The 15,406-nt window shown below is 36.4% G+C and overlaps 1 protein-coding gene across 3 annotated transcripts in view; it reads left to right on the top strand.

The window, feature by feature from the left end:
• The window catches only part of CADPS2 (calcium dependent secretion activator 2), a 480,839-nt gene that overhangs the window by 224,079 nt on the left and 241,354 nt on the right, over nt 1-15,406 (top strand). For all 3 annotated transcript variants that reach the window (XM_081101756.1, XM_081101755.1, XM_081101754.1), the window contains exon 7: nt 9,482-9,593. In XM_081101756.1, the coding sequence (XP_080957882.1) occupies nt 9,482-9,593 (112 nt within the window). The remainder of the gene's footprint in view (nt 1-9,481; nt 9,594-15,406) is intronic.

The following is a 15,406-nucleotide window of genomic DNA, read 5'->3' as shown; positions in this document are numbered from 1 at the left end:
AATAACAATGTAATTGATTGTATAAATGTTATCCTCATGACCTAGAAAATCAGCCATAATTTAACTCATTGTTATAGCAATATTGCCTACGGTGTATTATTAACCTCTGTGTGATTCAGTTTATATACCACAAATTGAAATTTCAAATTCTTTTAAAGTATGTCAACAGTAATAATGGCAACAAGTAAGGCAATTTTCATAAACACTATTGATCACACAAATTAAACTAATTAAATATATAGAAATTTTATTAATATATTCAATATATATTTTTTAAAAAGTTTAAATCTCTTCTACAGATTACTAAAATTGAGGTTGAAGGATGTTTGTTCACAGTAAAATCTTGAAATTCTAGCAAACCTTGGATTTTGTATTGTAATGAATTTTAAAATTTGAACTTTTGATTATAACGGCTTTTTGTGGTAATTATTTTTTTTTTTTACATAGGAAAATTTCTTATGAATCAGCCTTTTTAATTACTTAGGATAACCTTTCACATTTCAGAACAGTTTAAAATCTTGGGCTATCTTAGAGTTCTGCCCTTGTTCTTTTGTTTTCCTCAATATTTATGTAAAACTATTGGAAAAACAGAAGGATAGCTTCTGCAGCATTTTTTGTACTCGTTAAAATTGAAAACAACCTACAGGTCCATCAGCAGAAGAGTGGCAGACTAAATTATGGTATAGGCATACAGTCTTAGAAAGAATTATGTACATCCATGTACTAATAAATAAAGAGGAACAATATATGATGTTATATAAAAATGTGTTATAGAACAATTTGAATATCCCATTAATTTAAAATAAATATTAAATATGCATTGAATACACGCACACAAGAATATATACTATACACATATAGGCTGGACTTAGAAGATACAAATCATGGAGTTTTAGTGGTCACCCTCATAAGCTCATTCATTCTTGTTGCTGCTACTCCTGCTGTCTCTATGTTAATAACACTCAAATCTGTATCTTCATTTGCAGCCTTTTAGTAAAAGTATAGACCTGAATTTTCAGCATCCTTTTGGAATCCGACATTTGAGTTTTTCAGTTAGGTCCCTTCACCTCTTGTAGTTTTGACCATAGTAAATGATGTGTCACCAGCCATCTACATTCCCATGAAAATTGTAGTTTTCTTCAACATTCCCTTAATCTTTGGCCTAAGTCTGTCAGTATTGGATAAAACTTTTATATGCTTGGCCTTAGGAAGTGACTTAGAAATCTTGAACTTTTCAAATATCAAAAGCTGCTCTTCCAAAAGCGTCTTCTACTTAGAAAAAGCTTACGACTATCTTAATTGCTCATATTAATCAGAAATGCTATATTTAAAGATATTTTTTATTGATGATAGCAATGGGGGTAGGGAGGGTGGGAAGAGATTAACCTGGGAACTTAGATGCATATATGTATAGGCCATGGACACAGATAGTAGTGTGGTGAAGGCTTGGGAGGGACTGGTGCAGGGTGGAGGGGGTCAGTGGGGAAAAAGAAGGGGACATTGTAATGCTTTCAACAATAAAGATAAATTTAAAACAAATAAGTAAATAAAAACATTTTTACAATGGTTAACATTGCTTTTAAAGTGCTTTCAGTGTTTTATTTTTAATCTCCTTTTATATAATAATCAGGCTGTTAGTAATTCTTTTTAAATTTAATCCCCAATTTTGTTATTCAATTAAAAAGTTATAGCCCTGTATATGCATAATAGTGAGGTCTTGTAGTTACTTGGTATATCTTACAAGTCCTATGAATATACCTGTTTTACATGCAAATTGTTTCAGAATGGTTGTGGAGGATTCATGGCCATCATGAGCAGGACAATGACTGATAGCAGACCAACAGAGACAGGGAATGGGTACAGCTTTCTTTATGTAACTAAAACATATTAAAGCTCACCTGCATCAAGGTAGCTGCATGAGCAGGGACACAGCCGTGTGCCCTCAGTCAGCCAGTCAAGTCCCCTGGCATCCAGTTCCCAAGAAGGCACTCATCTCTTAATCCCTCTTAAAGAGCTAGTGAAGCGTGCCCATCGAATTTGTTAGCAAACATGAGTAATTCAAGATAACTCAAAACAGTTCTGACTGTTTACCTTGAATTGGGTGAATCCAACTCATTTTCTTGGGCAAATCCTTTATAGGACAGCAGAGAGAGGACTTGGACCTATTTGAAGTCGATTGCAGAAAACTTGGAAAGATTTTTTACTTTCCCAAGAGAATATCTAAATCAGTGCCACCAAATTCCTGGTGCTTTGGATATTTAAGTTATGAACCAAAGTTTTCATTGAGGCACATATTTTGGGGGAATGTTTTATCATGTTAGTCCTTAAAATGCCTAAATCATGAAAATAATTTATCTGTAGTTGGATTGTTTGTTAAAATAATTAAAGCATCAAAAATCTTAATAATTATAGGTAATTCTTTTATTTAAAAAATTTTTAAATTATATTTATTGGAGTGACATTGGTTAATATGATCATACCGGTTTCAGGTATGGGTTTCTATATTACAAGATCTGTGTATTGCACTGTGTGCCCATCATCCGAAGCCAGATCTTCTCCTGTCACCTTTTATTAGGCCCCCCTTTACCCTCCCCCTTCCCTCTGGCAACCACCACACTGCTGTTTGTGTCCATAAGTTTCAGTTTTATATCCCACATATGAGTGAAATCAGGGTTCTTAGCTTTTCCTGGCTGATTTATTTCACTTAGCATAATGTTCTCAAGGTCCATCATGTTGTTGCAAATGGTGGTAGTATTCCATCCTTTCTTATGGCTGAGTAGTATTCCATTGTGTATGTGAACCACATCTTCTTTATCCATCCTCTATAGCGAGACACTTTGGTTATTTCCATGTTTTGGCCACCGTAAATAATGCTGCAGGGAACATAGGGGTGCATATATCTTTGCGAATACATGTTCCCGAGTTTTCAGGTATATACTTAGGAGAGGGAATACTGGGTCATATGATAGCTCTATTCTTAATTTTTGTATTATGTGTAATTCTTCAAAGACTTTTATTTCTGCCCCTATAGTTAGATCTCCTTATATCATGTTTTCTGTTACAAAATGAGTGATGTATTTTGAATTATATGTCATTGTTATTTGATTATTTTAGTAACTCCATCTTTGTAGTAGAATTATGGTAATTTGGTGAAGAGAGCATTTAAAAAAGCAATTACTAAATTGGAAATAAGGCAAAACTATCATATGACAAAAGAAGAGAGCATATAACTTTCTTGCATACCAGTAATAGTCAGACAATATAAAAGATACATTACTTAGAATTCCCAAATATAAAATACTATAAAATGAATTTAACACAGACTGGTGCCGTGTCACATATAGAAATTTTTTGATCTTTGCAACCATAGTAAAACAAAGATTTATATTTTTGATATTTATTTTATATATTTAAATGCTATTTAACAAAGAAAAATCAACCAGAAAAAATGAGTTTGCGTGTCAGAGGTTCGCCATCACTGGTGTAGGACCTACCTAGAAGAAGAAAAAAGTTTAAGACCTAATCAAGGAATGTTAGAACAGATTCTCATAAATAGAGAGATCTCACTTTTTCTTGAATAGAAATATAAGTAAGTTCAGCCCAGTCAACTGAGCGTTGACCTATAAACTAGGAGGTCATGATTCGATTCCCAGTCAGGGCACCTGCCCAGGTTGCAGACTCAGGCATAAAGTGTGGGCATGCAGGAGGCAGCCAGTCATTGATTCTCTCTTATCATTGATGTTTCTATTTCTCCTTCTCCTTCCCTCTCTGAAATCAGTAAAAATATGTTTTTTTTTTAAAAAAAGGCATATAATAAGTTCAAATAAAATAACTATTTCCTTTGTTTTCTAATAATACTGTAATAATTCAAACAGTATAGCACAGCTCAGGAGATAAATCTTCAGGACAGAAAATTCAAAACCAAACCCAAGTTTGTAAGATAATCTTATAAATACATTTTACTTCTAAAACACATAAGATTGGTATAGAATCTACCAATCTCAACCTTTCTAATGCCGCGACCCTTTAATGCAGTACCTCATGTTGTGGTGCTCTCCCTCCCAGGAGCATGCCCCACCCTTCCCCTCTTCTTCCTTTCCCCATCCCCTCCCCCCCAGGAAAAAAAAATTATTTTCGTTGCTACTTCATAACTGTAATTTTGCTCCTGTTATGAATCGTAATGTAAATATCTGATATGCAGGATGTATATTAGGTGATCCCTATGAAAGGGTCATTCGACCCCCAAAGGGGTCACGACCCACAAGTTGAGAACCGCTGGTATAGATGAAGAATTAAATGAAACTGCCATTTAATATAACTATTAACACATTGCAGACCAGTAGTTTTATTGTTAGCTTTACCCAGTGGCCAGATAAGTTTCTATTGTACAAGTACAAAAACGTTTTACATAAATGTTAAGACACGCTTTAAAATTAAATACTCATTGCATTTTGAAGTTATTTATTACATGTTCTTACAAGCTAATGTCTTTTTAAAGTATGATACTTTGCAAAACACTGTGTAATATGAAGCGAGAATTCTTGTGATCCGTCCGCAATGTGTTAACTTTTCAGAAAACTCGAAGTTCTAAACCAGGGGTCCTCAAACTATGGCCCACGGGCCACATGCAAATACAAATATTGTATTTGTTCCCATTTTGTTTTTTTACTTCAAAATAAGATATGTGCAGTGTGCATAGAAATTTGTTCATAGTTTTTTTTAAAATATAGTCCGGCCCTCCAACGGTCTGAGGGACAGTGAACTGGCCCCCTGTTTAAAAAGTTTGAGGACCCCTGCTCTAAACTATGGGAATGTGTAAGAAATACCCGTTAATATTCATATAAGTTTTAGTTAAGGAGAGACTCTTGAGGATGTCAAAATCAGACACTCTAAATCAAATTGATAGAACTGTGCTACCTAATATTTTTAAACTATGCATTTTCAAAAGCCATAAACAAGAGTTAACTAGAAAATAACCAGGTGAGACAGTATTTATCAGATGTATCAGAAACAGTAAATGTCTTCTCCTTATAAGGAATTCTGTTAAATCACCGATTAAAAGAAAGTCTACTAATAGATAAATCGACAATGGTAATAAAAAGGCAAGTCATAAGAGAAATGCAGATGACTAGTAAACAAAAAGTTCCCCATCTCAGAAGTAAATAAGAACTGCAATTTAGAACCCTCTTCAATTCTGTATATCATTTATTATGTATATTTATGGACTTACATTACTGTCTTCCCCACAGTCTGGGCACATTTGGTGCAGGATCCGTCATCTTGAGTTTTTAAAATACCCATCCTTTCCCAATGCTGGTCACACAGTTGTGTGGATAAAAGGATGTAGAGATGGATGAAATAATGTATGTCTTATTTAATTTCCAGAGCTGGTCACAGATAAGGAATGTAGGTTGAGCATGGTTTTTTTTTTTCTGTTTTCGCTTCTGTAGTCATGGATACATTATATGTTCACAAGAAGAATTTTGAGAAGGGATTTGAATGTTTTTTTTGACATAACTTTTTTACTGTGCATGATTTTCAACGTATTTCCAAACAAATATGCTAGGAATTTTTGAAAATCCTTTCAGGTTGCAATTGAAACCTAGTTCTCTGGATATTCTGAGAGACCTGGGAAGTATCCAGCTGTTAAGAATGAGGGAAACGAAGCCTATTTATGATGTGTGATGTGGGGGAAGGAGCAATGATGAGAGAAAATAAACTGCTAATAGGAACAAAATAGAATGCAAGGCCAGGGTGGGAGGTATATGTTACTGTGTATAATAATGAAACTGTCATCTCTAATCTTGTATTAGAATATACGTTCCAAGACGAGAGACTGTGGTTGCTGGCTCTAGAATCGTGATGACTGGCCCACAATGAGGTTAATAGCTTTTTTTGAAAGAATAAAAGGTCCACATGCAGCTTTGTGCCCTCTTTATTGTGTTTTTTTTTTATGTTACATCACATATGGTTTCACATCACCTTTATAGCCACCATTATAAGTAGCAGCAAAATATCCCATTGTATGCCACATAATTTACATAATCATTCCCTTACTATTAGTTGCTTGCTTTTGCTGTTATACACAATGCTACAGTGAATATGTTCCTGCTTACCTTACCGTCTTTTCAATACTCAGAATTATTTTGTTAGGACAAATTCCTAGATATGGTCTTACTGGATCAATAGACCTGCACATACATTTTGGCTCCTGATACATATGTCCAGTATACTTTATGTAATCCAACACAAAATTAGCGTCAGTTGTTTCAGTTGGCATATGAACTACCCTGTGTTGTCATAGCCAGGAAGTCCTGCTGTCCTCATCAGGGTACTTTGTAGATATTTTATTCATCTGAAGATTTAGAGTGGAAGTCTGAACCCTCATAAATAATACATAAATAGAACTAGAGAAAGGCACTGTATTTTGAGTCAAAGAAAATTGACAGCGAGGGTAATGTATTCTTTTATTACATAATACAGAGAAAAGAGTAGGAAGATAATTGCTGCTATGAATTCCTAAAAGTGTTTAAACATGTCAATTAAGTAGAAAACAAGGAAGGATGGTGGCGGATATTGAAGATAGACATGTTATCTTGCCTTTTTTGGGGGGTGGAAGGAGAAGGGCTTCGGCTTTTTAACTCATTCATTATAGAATTCACAAGCATTGTATAGCTATACATTTTAACTTTTATTTTTTTCGTAGGAGAAACTGTCAATGTGATGTCAGTTTAAGTTTGTAGCCTGGAATGTTTACAAAGACTATTAATTGCCACTATATTTATATTTATGTGCCCCTTTAAAGCGGCACATTTTTGTCAAATGTCAGTAAAAGCTTAGTCTGTTCAGCTACGATCTGCCAGTACCTTGTACCTAACGCCTCCCCATCTAAAAGCATGTGACTGAGGCCTTCCCCACAGGAGCTGGCCATTAGTATTGCATGCTCTTGACTCAGAGGTTCCAGACCTTGAAGGTAAGACTGTTATAGAGTACCTACTGGGTCCTGTGATATGCACCTGTTTCCTGCTTTCATTGGCATATTGGTTTGGGGAATGGATATCCTGGATTCCCTTCCAGGTTCGACATTACTGATAACTTCCTGCAAATTTTAGCCAACTCTTTGTTTTCTAATTAATTACTGTCCATATTTGCAATGTGTTGATTAGGTTATTTGTGTGATTTCTCTAAGCTGGTCTGTAACTCTGGCATATGACTCTAATTTCACCCTTCCTAGCATAGTGTTAGTTCTTTAATTTTATACACGTCCAGTTATTGAAAAACAACTATAGCCCTGGGATTGGAAAAGGGAAACAGTTTATATGCAAAGAACATGGTTGCTATTGAACATTTTCACATCACCAAATAGACAAAAAAAGTTGAAAAACGATAAAGGGAAATTAACAAAATCTCTCTTGATGGACGATTGTAATAGTTCTACCTTGCTATATAAAGGATACCAAAAATCAGTAAGGATAAAGTAGAGATATAAACAGCAGAGTTAACAAGCTTGATCTTATAGCCAGCCATACATACAATATTGTACACACAATGGAAAATACATTTCCCCCCTCAAGTACTCACAGGAAGATGCGTGCGCGCGCACACACACGCACACAAATTTTTTTTTGGGGGGGGAAATATATATATATATATAAAACTATATATATATATATATTTGGGGGGGAAATATATATGTCATTGGGATCTACTCGAGTCTCATCCAGATTGCCTGGCTATATTTAAGGCTTCAGATTCTACACACTAATGGAGAAATTTATTTTTACTCCTATTTAGCTCTACTTTTCTCAGACCATCTTAATTCTATGAAACGGCAAAAGAATCGTTGCTAACTCCTTTCTAGAAGTCTAAAGTAGAAATTAAGCTGCTTTTCCATCCTAATTGAATCTCTCTCTTTCCTCTGGCATCTGATGCTAGTTTGAAAACATCAAACTGTATCTGGATGCTAGTTTCTTCAGTCGTTGAAATGGCCTCGGGTTTACTGTACACATATTGTGATATAACTGCATTGGAGAGGAAGTCATCGCAATTATTTGTTAAAGTTTTATTATACTTCTCAGTTTTCTGAGTTTCTCTTGCTTTCTGAGTAAAGTTTATAAAATAAATTTAGATAGTTCCATAAAAATGCTAAATTATTTGTTTTTTTAAACCATATAAACAACACAATTGATACTTTTATTAAGTGTCTTATTTTAACAGAAAGTTTTACTTCGTTAAATCTCACTTTTTCTTTCTCTTATGTATATTTTTCTCAATGGCATTTTCTTCATGCTGTACCGAATCTCATGCCTGTGATCTCTGAGAGTTATTGATAAGATTTTTTAATATCAGCTATGTGCCAGTTAAATGGGTAAATATACTAGAATGAATTGGTGTGTGGTAAAGATGAAATGCCATTAATTAAAAGATAAGCCAAGAAAACATGTTTTTTTAATGATGATGATTTGAAAAGCCAGCTGTTGGCAGACTTACTAGTCTCCCATTCTTAGGAAACTAACTGTACTGGGAAATTAACAGAAAAACACTCATTTTTGTGATGCTTATTTCTTTCTCTTTGACCAGAGCTTTAAAAAAATCAGGTAAAATAATAGACTTGAGATAATTAACTTCACTTTTTAAAATATAAATAAAATATCTAGTAAAGACTTCTCAAGAAGAGATGGGGTAAAATCCTCAGTATGCAAAAACACTTTCCTGGGAAACAGCCTCTTACCTGAACAAACCTTTAGTATTTCCCCCCAGCCATCCTATAGAATAATAGTCTATGTGGTCGTGACACCCTCACGCTGTAACTAGCGATCACCAGGAGGCTGCGTGCACAGTGAGGTGCACATGGGTGGGTGAGGGCTTGATGCTGCCTGCGGTGTGGAGGTGGGTCCCGCGGCTCCTCACAGCACAGAGGTGGGTCCCGCGGCTCCGCATGGTGAGGCCAGGGATCCCGCGGCTCCGTGCAGTGCAGAGGTGGGACCCCCAGCTCTGGCCTACCTCCATTGAGGAGTCCCAGGTGGATGGGCAGGGCCTACATCTTTGGGACAATTGATTGTGGGCCTCCTGCACTGTGAAAGGGCACAGTCCAGGCTGGGGGACCCCCACCAAGTGCATGAATTTTGCGCACCGGGCCTCTAGCACATAAATAATTGTGTTGTATTTATATTTGAATTAACCAAAGAATAGATTTTAATAGCTGCATCTGCTCTGCTTTACCTTAAGCTAAATTCTTATCACACACCAGTTTTGTATTGTAGCGTACTAATTTTCGGAACGGCTGAATAATTATTCCAAGCTGTGAAGCTTATTGTTATTTTCCTTCTTGATTGAGCCATCTGTCAGACACAGAAGCAAAGATAAAAATCTCATTGAGTCACCAAAGATTTGTATCGCTAATATGTCTTCTGAGGAGGCACATTTATCTGGGGGAAAAATAATGCTGCATTTCAAAGGGAATTGTTTCTCTTCTTTGCAGATGGGGAACTCAAGGAGATTTCACCACCACCCATCCCAGGCCCGTGGTCAAAGTGAAGCTCTTCACAGAGAGCACTGGCGTCCTGGCCCTTGAAGACAAAGAACTGGGAAGGGTGAGTTGCGACCAGCTCTTTGTGTCCGAGGTCATACAATTTTAACTTCTTTTCATTCAGAATCGTTCTCCAGGAGCCCAGGTTGCAGCTCTAATGTATTAAACGTAATTGTTGATAACATAGTGTTGTGATGGGCTTTGGGTATGTAAGGGGTACCTATAAGATCATAGTCACTGACTCGAGTCATTCTTCTCACACAAGTCCTCTACAGGCCGACTTGTACTTCTTTGTAAAAGGTAATTCTCATTCGAACATTTCTGGCCATGGGTTAAAGGCATCATCTTTGTGTTTGAAGTAATCTGCTCTTTATGATTATTACGGTTAGACTAATTACGGAACTCTCTTACATGTATTTTTTCTCTATTATCTCACCCTAACCAGGTTGCTTAGTGGTTAGAGCATGGGCCTGCAGACTGAAGGGTCACAGATCAGATTCCATCAAGGGCACATATATCAGTTGCAAGCTTGATCCGCAGACCTGGTTGGGGCTTGTGTGGGAGGCAACTAATTGATGTGTCTGTCTCACGTCAATGTGTCTTTCCCCGTCCCTTCTACTCTCTCAAAAAATCAATGGAAAAATGTCCTCAGGTGAGGATTAACAACAGCAACAAAGAATGGAAATAATAAACATATGTGTAAAAAAACAAAACAAAAAGCAAATGTATGATGGTGTATGCTGTTAATTACGGGGGAATTGTCACAGGTATATCAGAACTTTCAATACCATCTTTGCAACTTTTCTGTAAAAAATTATTTCAGAATGCAAAGGTTGGTTTTAAAAAGATTTATAAGAATAAGGATTTAAAATTAAATGTTATTAAAATATTTTTTAAAACACTTTACCATATATATTCTAAGAAACAAGTATTTTCTTACACTTCAATTCCTTTATCACACCTAGGAAATTTAATATTTATTCAATAATATGTGCTAGTCAACATTCAGAGTTCTCTAATTATCCCAACATGCCTAGAAAAGCTAGATTCCCTCTCACCCAGATTACAGTCCAGATCACGCCATGTAGTGCATTGGATGTTAGACTACTTAGTCTCCTTTACTTTATAATGCCCGCCTCTATCTCTCTTTTTTTTTTTTTGTCATGATGATGAAATTTTTGAAGAGTTTGAACTAATTTTGTAGAATGTTTTTTATTCAGGACTTGTTTCATTATTTTTTCATCATTAGATTCAGGTTAACATTTTTGGGAAAAGCACTACCTTTGTGATGTTTTGTGCTTTTCGTTTTAATTGTGTCATATCTGGAGTCAGATAATGGCAGATTATTTTGATATTGATGGTAATTACACATGGTTTCATTAGTCTTTGTTTTCTGGCACTTGAGTTAACAGATTCAGCCTGTACCCTCCCTGCCCTCAGCCTGTAATCAGTACTGGTTCCTATTACTAATGACGGAATTTAGAAACCAACATTCTGTGTATCATCAGTTCTGGTAAATAAATTATATATATATATCATGCCTTTCCTGGTTCCCCACAGTATCAATATACTTACTCATTTTCTGTCTTATAATACATACAAAATCCTTTCAGAAAAACCACAGCAGCACAGAGCCAATAACAAGCTTATAAAGTAAAGGTCAGCATTTCTTTACAGATTTTTTTTTTTTCTGTCCTTAGAATATATTTCAGTTAAGGTATATGTCTGATTGCTGTGTCAAAAGTCACTCAAAGCAATGGAAGATAATAAAACTTCTTATTAATATTCTAGCGAGTGAAAATTAATAAAGAAATTGCGAGTTTAGTCATTATGGGGATTTTCGTCAACAAATATATCAAATAATAGTTTTCACCTGAGCAACTAACAGGCTTATTTAATCAGTTTTTCCTACTGAGGAAGTTTCACTCCACCCAGCTTTTAACTGTCATCTGGAGGTATTGCTTCTCTGGATCTCCACTCCTTGTCTGTAAATTGGGCAAGATGAAATAAAAACTCTCTATTGTCATTGCTAATTCCAGTTCTCTATCATTGTATTGGTTTACCGATTATCATTACTGCTTACCATTGAAACCGAACCCCATTTAATCCTCTTTAAGGCTGGTAGTAACATTCCATCCTATATAATAAAAGGCTAATATGCTAAGTGTCCGGTCATCCATTCAACCAATCAAAGCATAATATGCTAATGACATGCTAAGGTTGCTCAACCACTTGCTATGATATGCACTGACCACCAGGGGGCAGATAGTCAACAGGTCTACCAATTGCTATGACATGCACTGACCACCAGGGGGCAGATGCTTCAACCTGTAAGTTAGCTTGCTGCTGGGGTCTTGCCAATTGGGACTGGGCGAGATGGCCCAGACACACCCTGGAGCCCTCCCTTGGTCCCTTCTTGGCCAACCTTCCATACCCCTCCCCTGTCCTGATTGTGCACCAGTGGGGTCACTTGACCTGGCCTGCACCCTCTTGCAATCTAGGACACCTTGGGTTTCAGCCCGTTCCCGCTCAATGCAGGATCTGCCTCCTGGTGGTCAATGTGCTCCCACAGGGGGAGCACCACTCAGCCAGAAGCCAGGCTCACAGCTGGAGAGCACAGAGGCGGTGGTGGGAGCCTCTCCAGCCTCTGTGGCAGTTGGACATCCCCCTAGGGCTTCCGGACTGTGAGAGGGCGCAGGCTGAGTTGAGGGACCACCCCCCTGCCCTGCACCAGACCTCTAGTGTTTAGGTAAGGAAAATGAGACTTGGAGAGGTTAAGACCACTCTGTAAGTGCAAGAGTCAGGATTTGAACTCCGCTTACCTGACTCCAAAGTCTGCATCCTACAACAATTATTAAACATGACACCTGATAAAACGAGGAAATCTGACAATATTTTAGAAATCATGTTGTAAGTGTAAGCCAATTTAATGTCATGACTTAAAGAAGGAACCAAATATTACTTAAGCTACAGTCTTTTTATGCATAGCTATTTCATATACTTTGCATCATTTCATACAATGATTTGAATCTTATTAGGGTTCTCCCTGGCTGCCAGTGTCTTTTTATTTCTGTGAGTGCTTCTCAACTCTGTGTGCAGATAAGAACCGCATTGTGGAGTATTGGAAAAGAAGCAAGTTCTGGGCCCACACGTTTTTTTTTTAGTTGGTTTGGGTAGAACTCAGGAAGGAGTCCTCAGGAGATACGAATGCACATTTAGGATTGAGAATTGCTGCACACTGATACTAATGTGTAGCCAGGGTTTAGAACTGATAATTAATAAGGATAAGAAAAAATCTATCATAACGTATAGTTTTGTGAAATGATAGCTCAAAATTAGATAGGCCTCGGCTGTGGAAGGTTGTGTTTTTTTGGCCAGTGCTTGACATGCAGATTATGTTTGTAGATGGCAGATGCCAGTACTTATTTATGGAAATGGAGGTGGCATATGGAGATTTTTCATCTGAATTGGTTGCCAGCCCTCCACCAGGTACTAAGGGAATACCTGGAGGCAGAACAGGGACTGTTTTATATTATGGAGTTGTCCTACCAGGTAAGCAGTTGACCAGCCAAGCACCCAAAATTCTAAGGTTTATCATAATCAAGATAATTTTGTCCCAAGACCTTGAAAAGCAAGTTTAGCCATACTAACGTAGCCCTACGAAAATTTAAATAATGATCCCACAGGACATCTATTTGTGGGCTAGGCAATTTCCATTGAGAATTTCAGAATGAATTGTACTCCCCGGTCGGTATTTAACTTCCCAAAAGGTATTCTTGAGTACAAAATGAATTTTTGAAATTTCTTCCCAAATAACTTTTTACTTTTAAAAGTGTTGCTAAGAAGACATTCTTTCTGCCAGTTGTTAGAAAAATAACCTATTGTCTGTTCATACACTCGGAGTTCATGGTCTTGGTACCACCTCAGCATAACCACCCAGAAGGAGGCTGTTCTGCCTCCCTGAGGATGGAGAATCATGCAAATCAGAATTTTTTTTTTTTTTTACAGTGCAGAGGAGCCAGAACATACACTTTTTTTCTAATTTGATTAAATAATATTTAATTTAACATTTTAATATTAAATATTAAATAATATTTAATTTAATTTTGATTAAATAAAATTAAATAAAAGCTAAAAGTTTGTTCACCTCTTACATAGATATTTTGAGAGTAGTAATATTCTTGAAACTATGGCTTTCATTTTTATGTATTTTGTTTGTCTTTTTCCTTTTGAGTACGTATACTTCTGTTCAACATATCTTTTTTTTTTTTTTAAATACATTTTATTGATTTTTTACAGAGAGGAAGGGAGAGGGACAGAGAGCCAGAAACATCGATGAGAGAGAAACATCGATCAGCTGCCTCCTGCACGGCCCCCACTGGGGATGTGCCCGCAACCAAGGTACATGCCCTTGACCCGAATTGAACCTGGGACCTTTCAGTCCACAGGCCGATGCTCTATCCACTGAGCCAAACCGGTTCTGGCAAGTTCAACATATCTTAACCTGGAGATATTCTTACCTAATAATTGAAAGGGACAGTCATTATGCTTGTTCTACAAATTAAGTACTACCTTGAAGCAGCAGGTAGTGGTTAATTTCAGATACGTTTTCAATGTTAAGATAAATTAGCCTTGCTGAATTGATTGTTCTATTAAAATGAACTATTATCTTTCAAGCAGCTTGTTAAATCTTAATGTCGTAAGTAATAGTTAGCCCATATCTTTGCCTTTTTCATCACGTTGTTTCTTCTGTTTGCTTTTTTAAGCATCAAAGGAGAGTCATCTGAGGAGTTACCAGAATAAGCATGATTTTTGTTTCTGAAGCTTGACAAGAGAGAAGTGATGTAGTAGAGTGTTCAAATATTTGTCTTCTTCGGAGGTTTGAGAAACTATCTTAGAAAGTCTAATTGACTGGCCAGTCTAATTTTCTTTTTCTTGCCCCTCTTGTGTTTCTGAACTATGTCTTTTTAGTTTTTCTCATTTATATGGTTCTAGTTAAGTTGAATTCTCCAAAAAATAATTCTCATTTTTGTTAAAATTTTTGGGAGTACATGAATTACTTTTCCCAAATGCAGCATATTTGACTGAATACCCCATACATATAATTGTGTAGGAGCCATAGAGTTAAAAATATGTATCTGATTTCCTGTTTATATAGGTAGTCATTGTAGAACTTGTAATTTCAACATATAAAATAATAGGTAAGATATGTTATTAAATAATTAACCATCCTAATTTTTCACAAATAATGAAACAGTTAAATTCATAAAAATTACCTAAGACTTTCTTTAACTCAAACAGACAAAGCTTATATTTGAGGATTTAATAAAAAGTTTCCAGCATTTTATGAATGTGATTTATCTACATACTAGAGGCCCAATGCACGAAATTTGTGAAAGAGTACGCCTTCCTTCCTCCGGCTGCTGGCACTGGCTTCCCTCCAGCACCCATAACCTGGGCTTTCCGCCAGTCACCAGCAGGCACCTGGGACCCGGGCTTCCCTCACAGCCCCGGCTTCATCCAGAAGGACATCCGGTCTAGTTAGCATATTTTGCTTTTATTATTATAGATGGATAAAAAAAAAATTAGAGAAGCTACTGGTAAAATCATAGGTATTTTTCTTCAATTTTAAAGCAAAATTTAATATTGAATTTCATTGAAATAGCACTAGATGACTGCCAGTTTAGTCAGTAAATTAATATCATTTGCTGCAACATAGAATGGAAATTCATTTGCATTTCATATATGTCTCATTTAGCTTACCATACACAGTAGACTTTCATTTTTGTAGTTCTAGCAAGTAGTGTAACTTTTCTGAAACTAAAAATCACAGAGAAGGTCTCCTTCCTCTGATCCTTTCATGTAGCCATTTCTGAC

The sequence above is a fragment of the Myotis nattereri genome (genome assembly GCF_964212035.1).
Source record: "Myotis nattereri genome assembly, chromosome: 11".
NCBI lineage: Eukaryota > Metazoa > Chordata > Mammalia > Chiroptera > Vespertilionidae > Myotis > Myotis nattereri.
The sequence above is the reverse complement of the archived record's forward strand: the minus strand, read 5'-3'. Positions and strand labels throughout refer to the sequence as shown.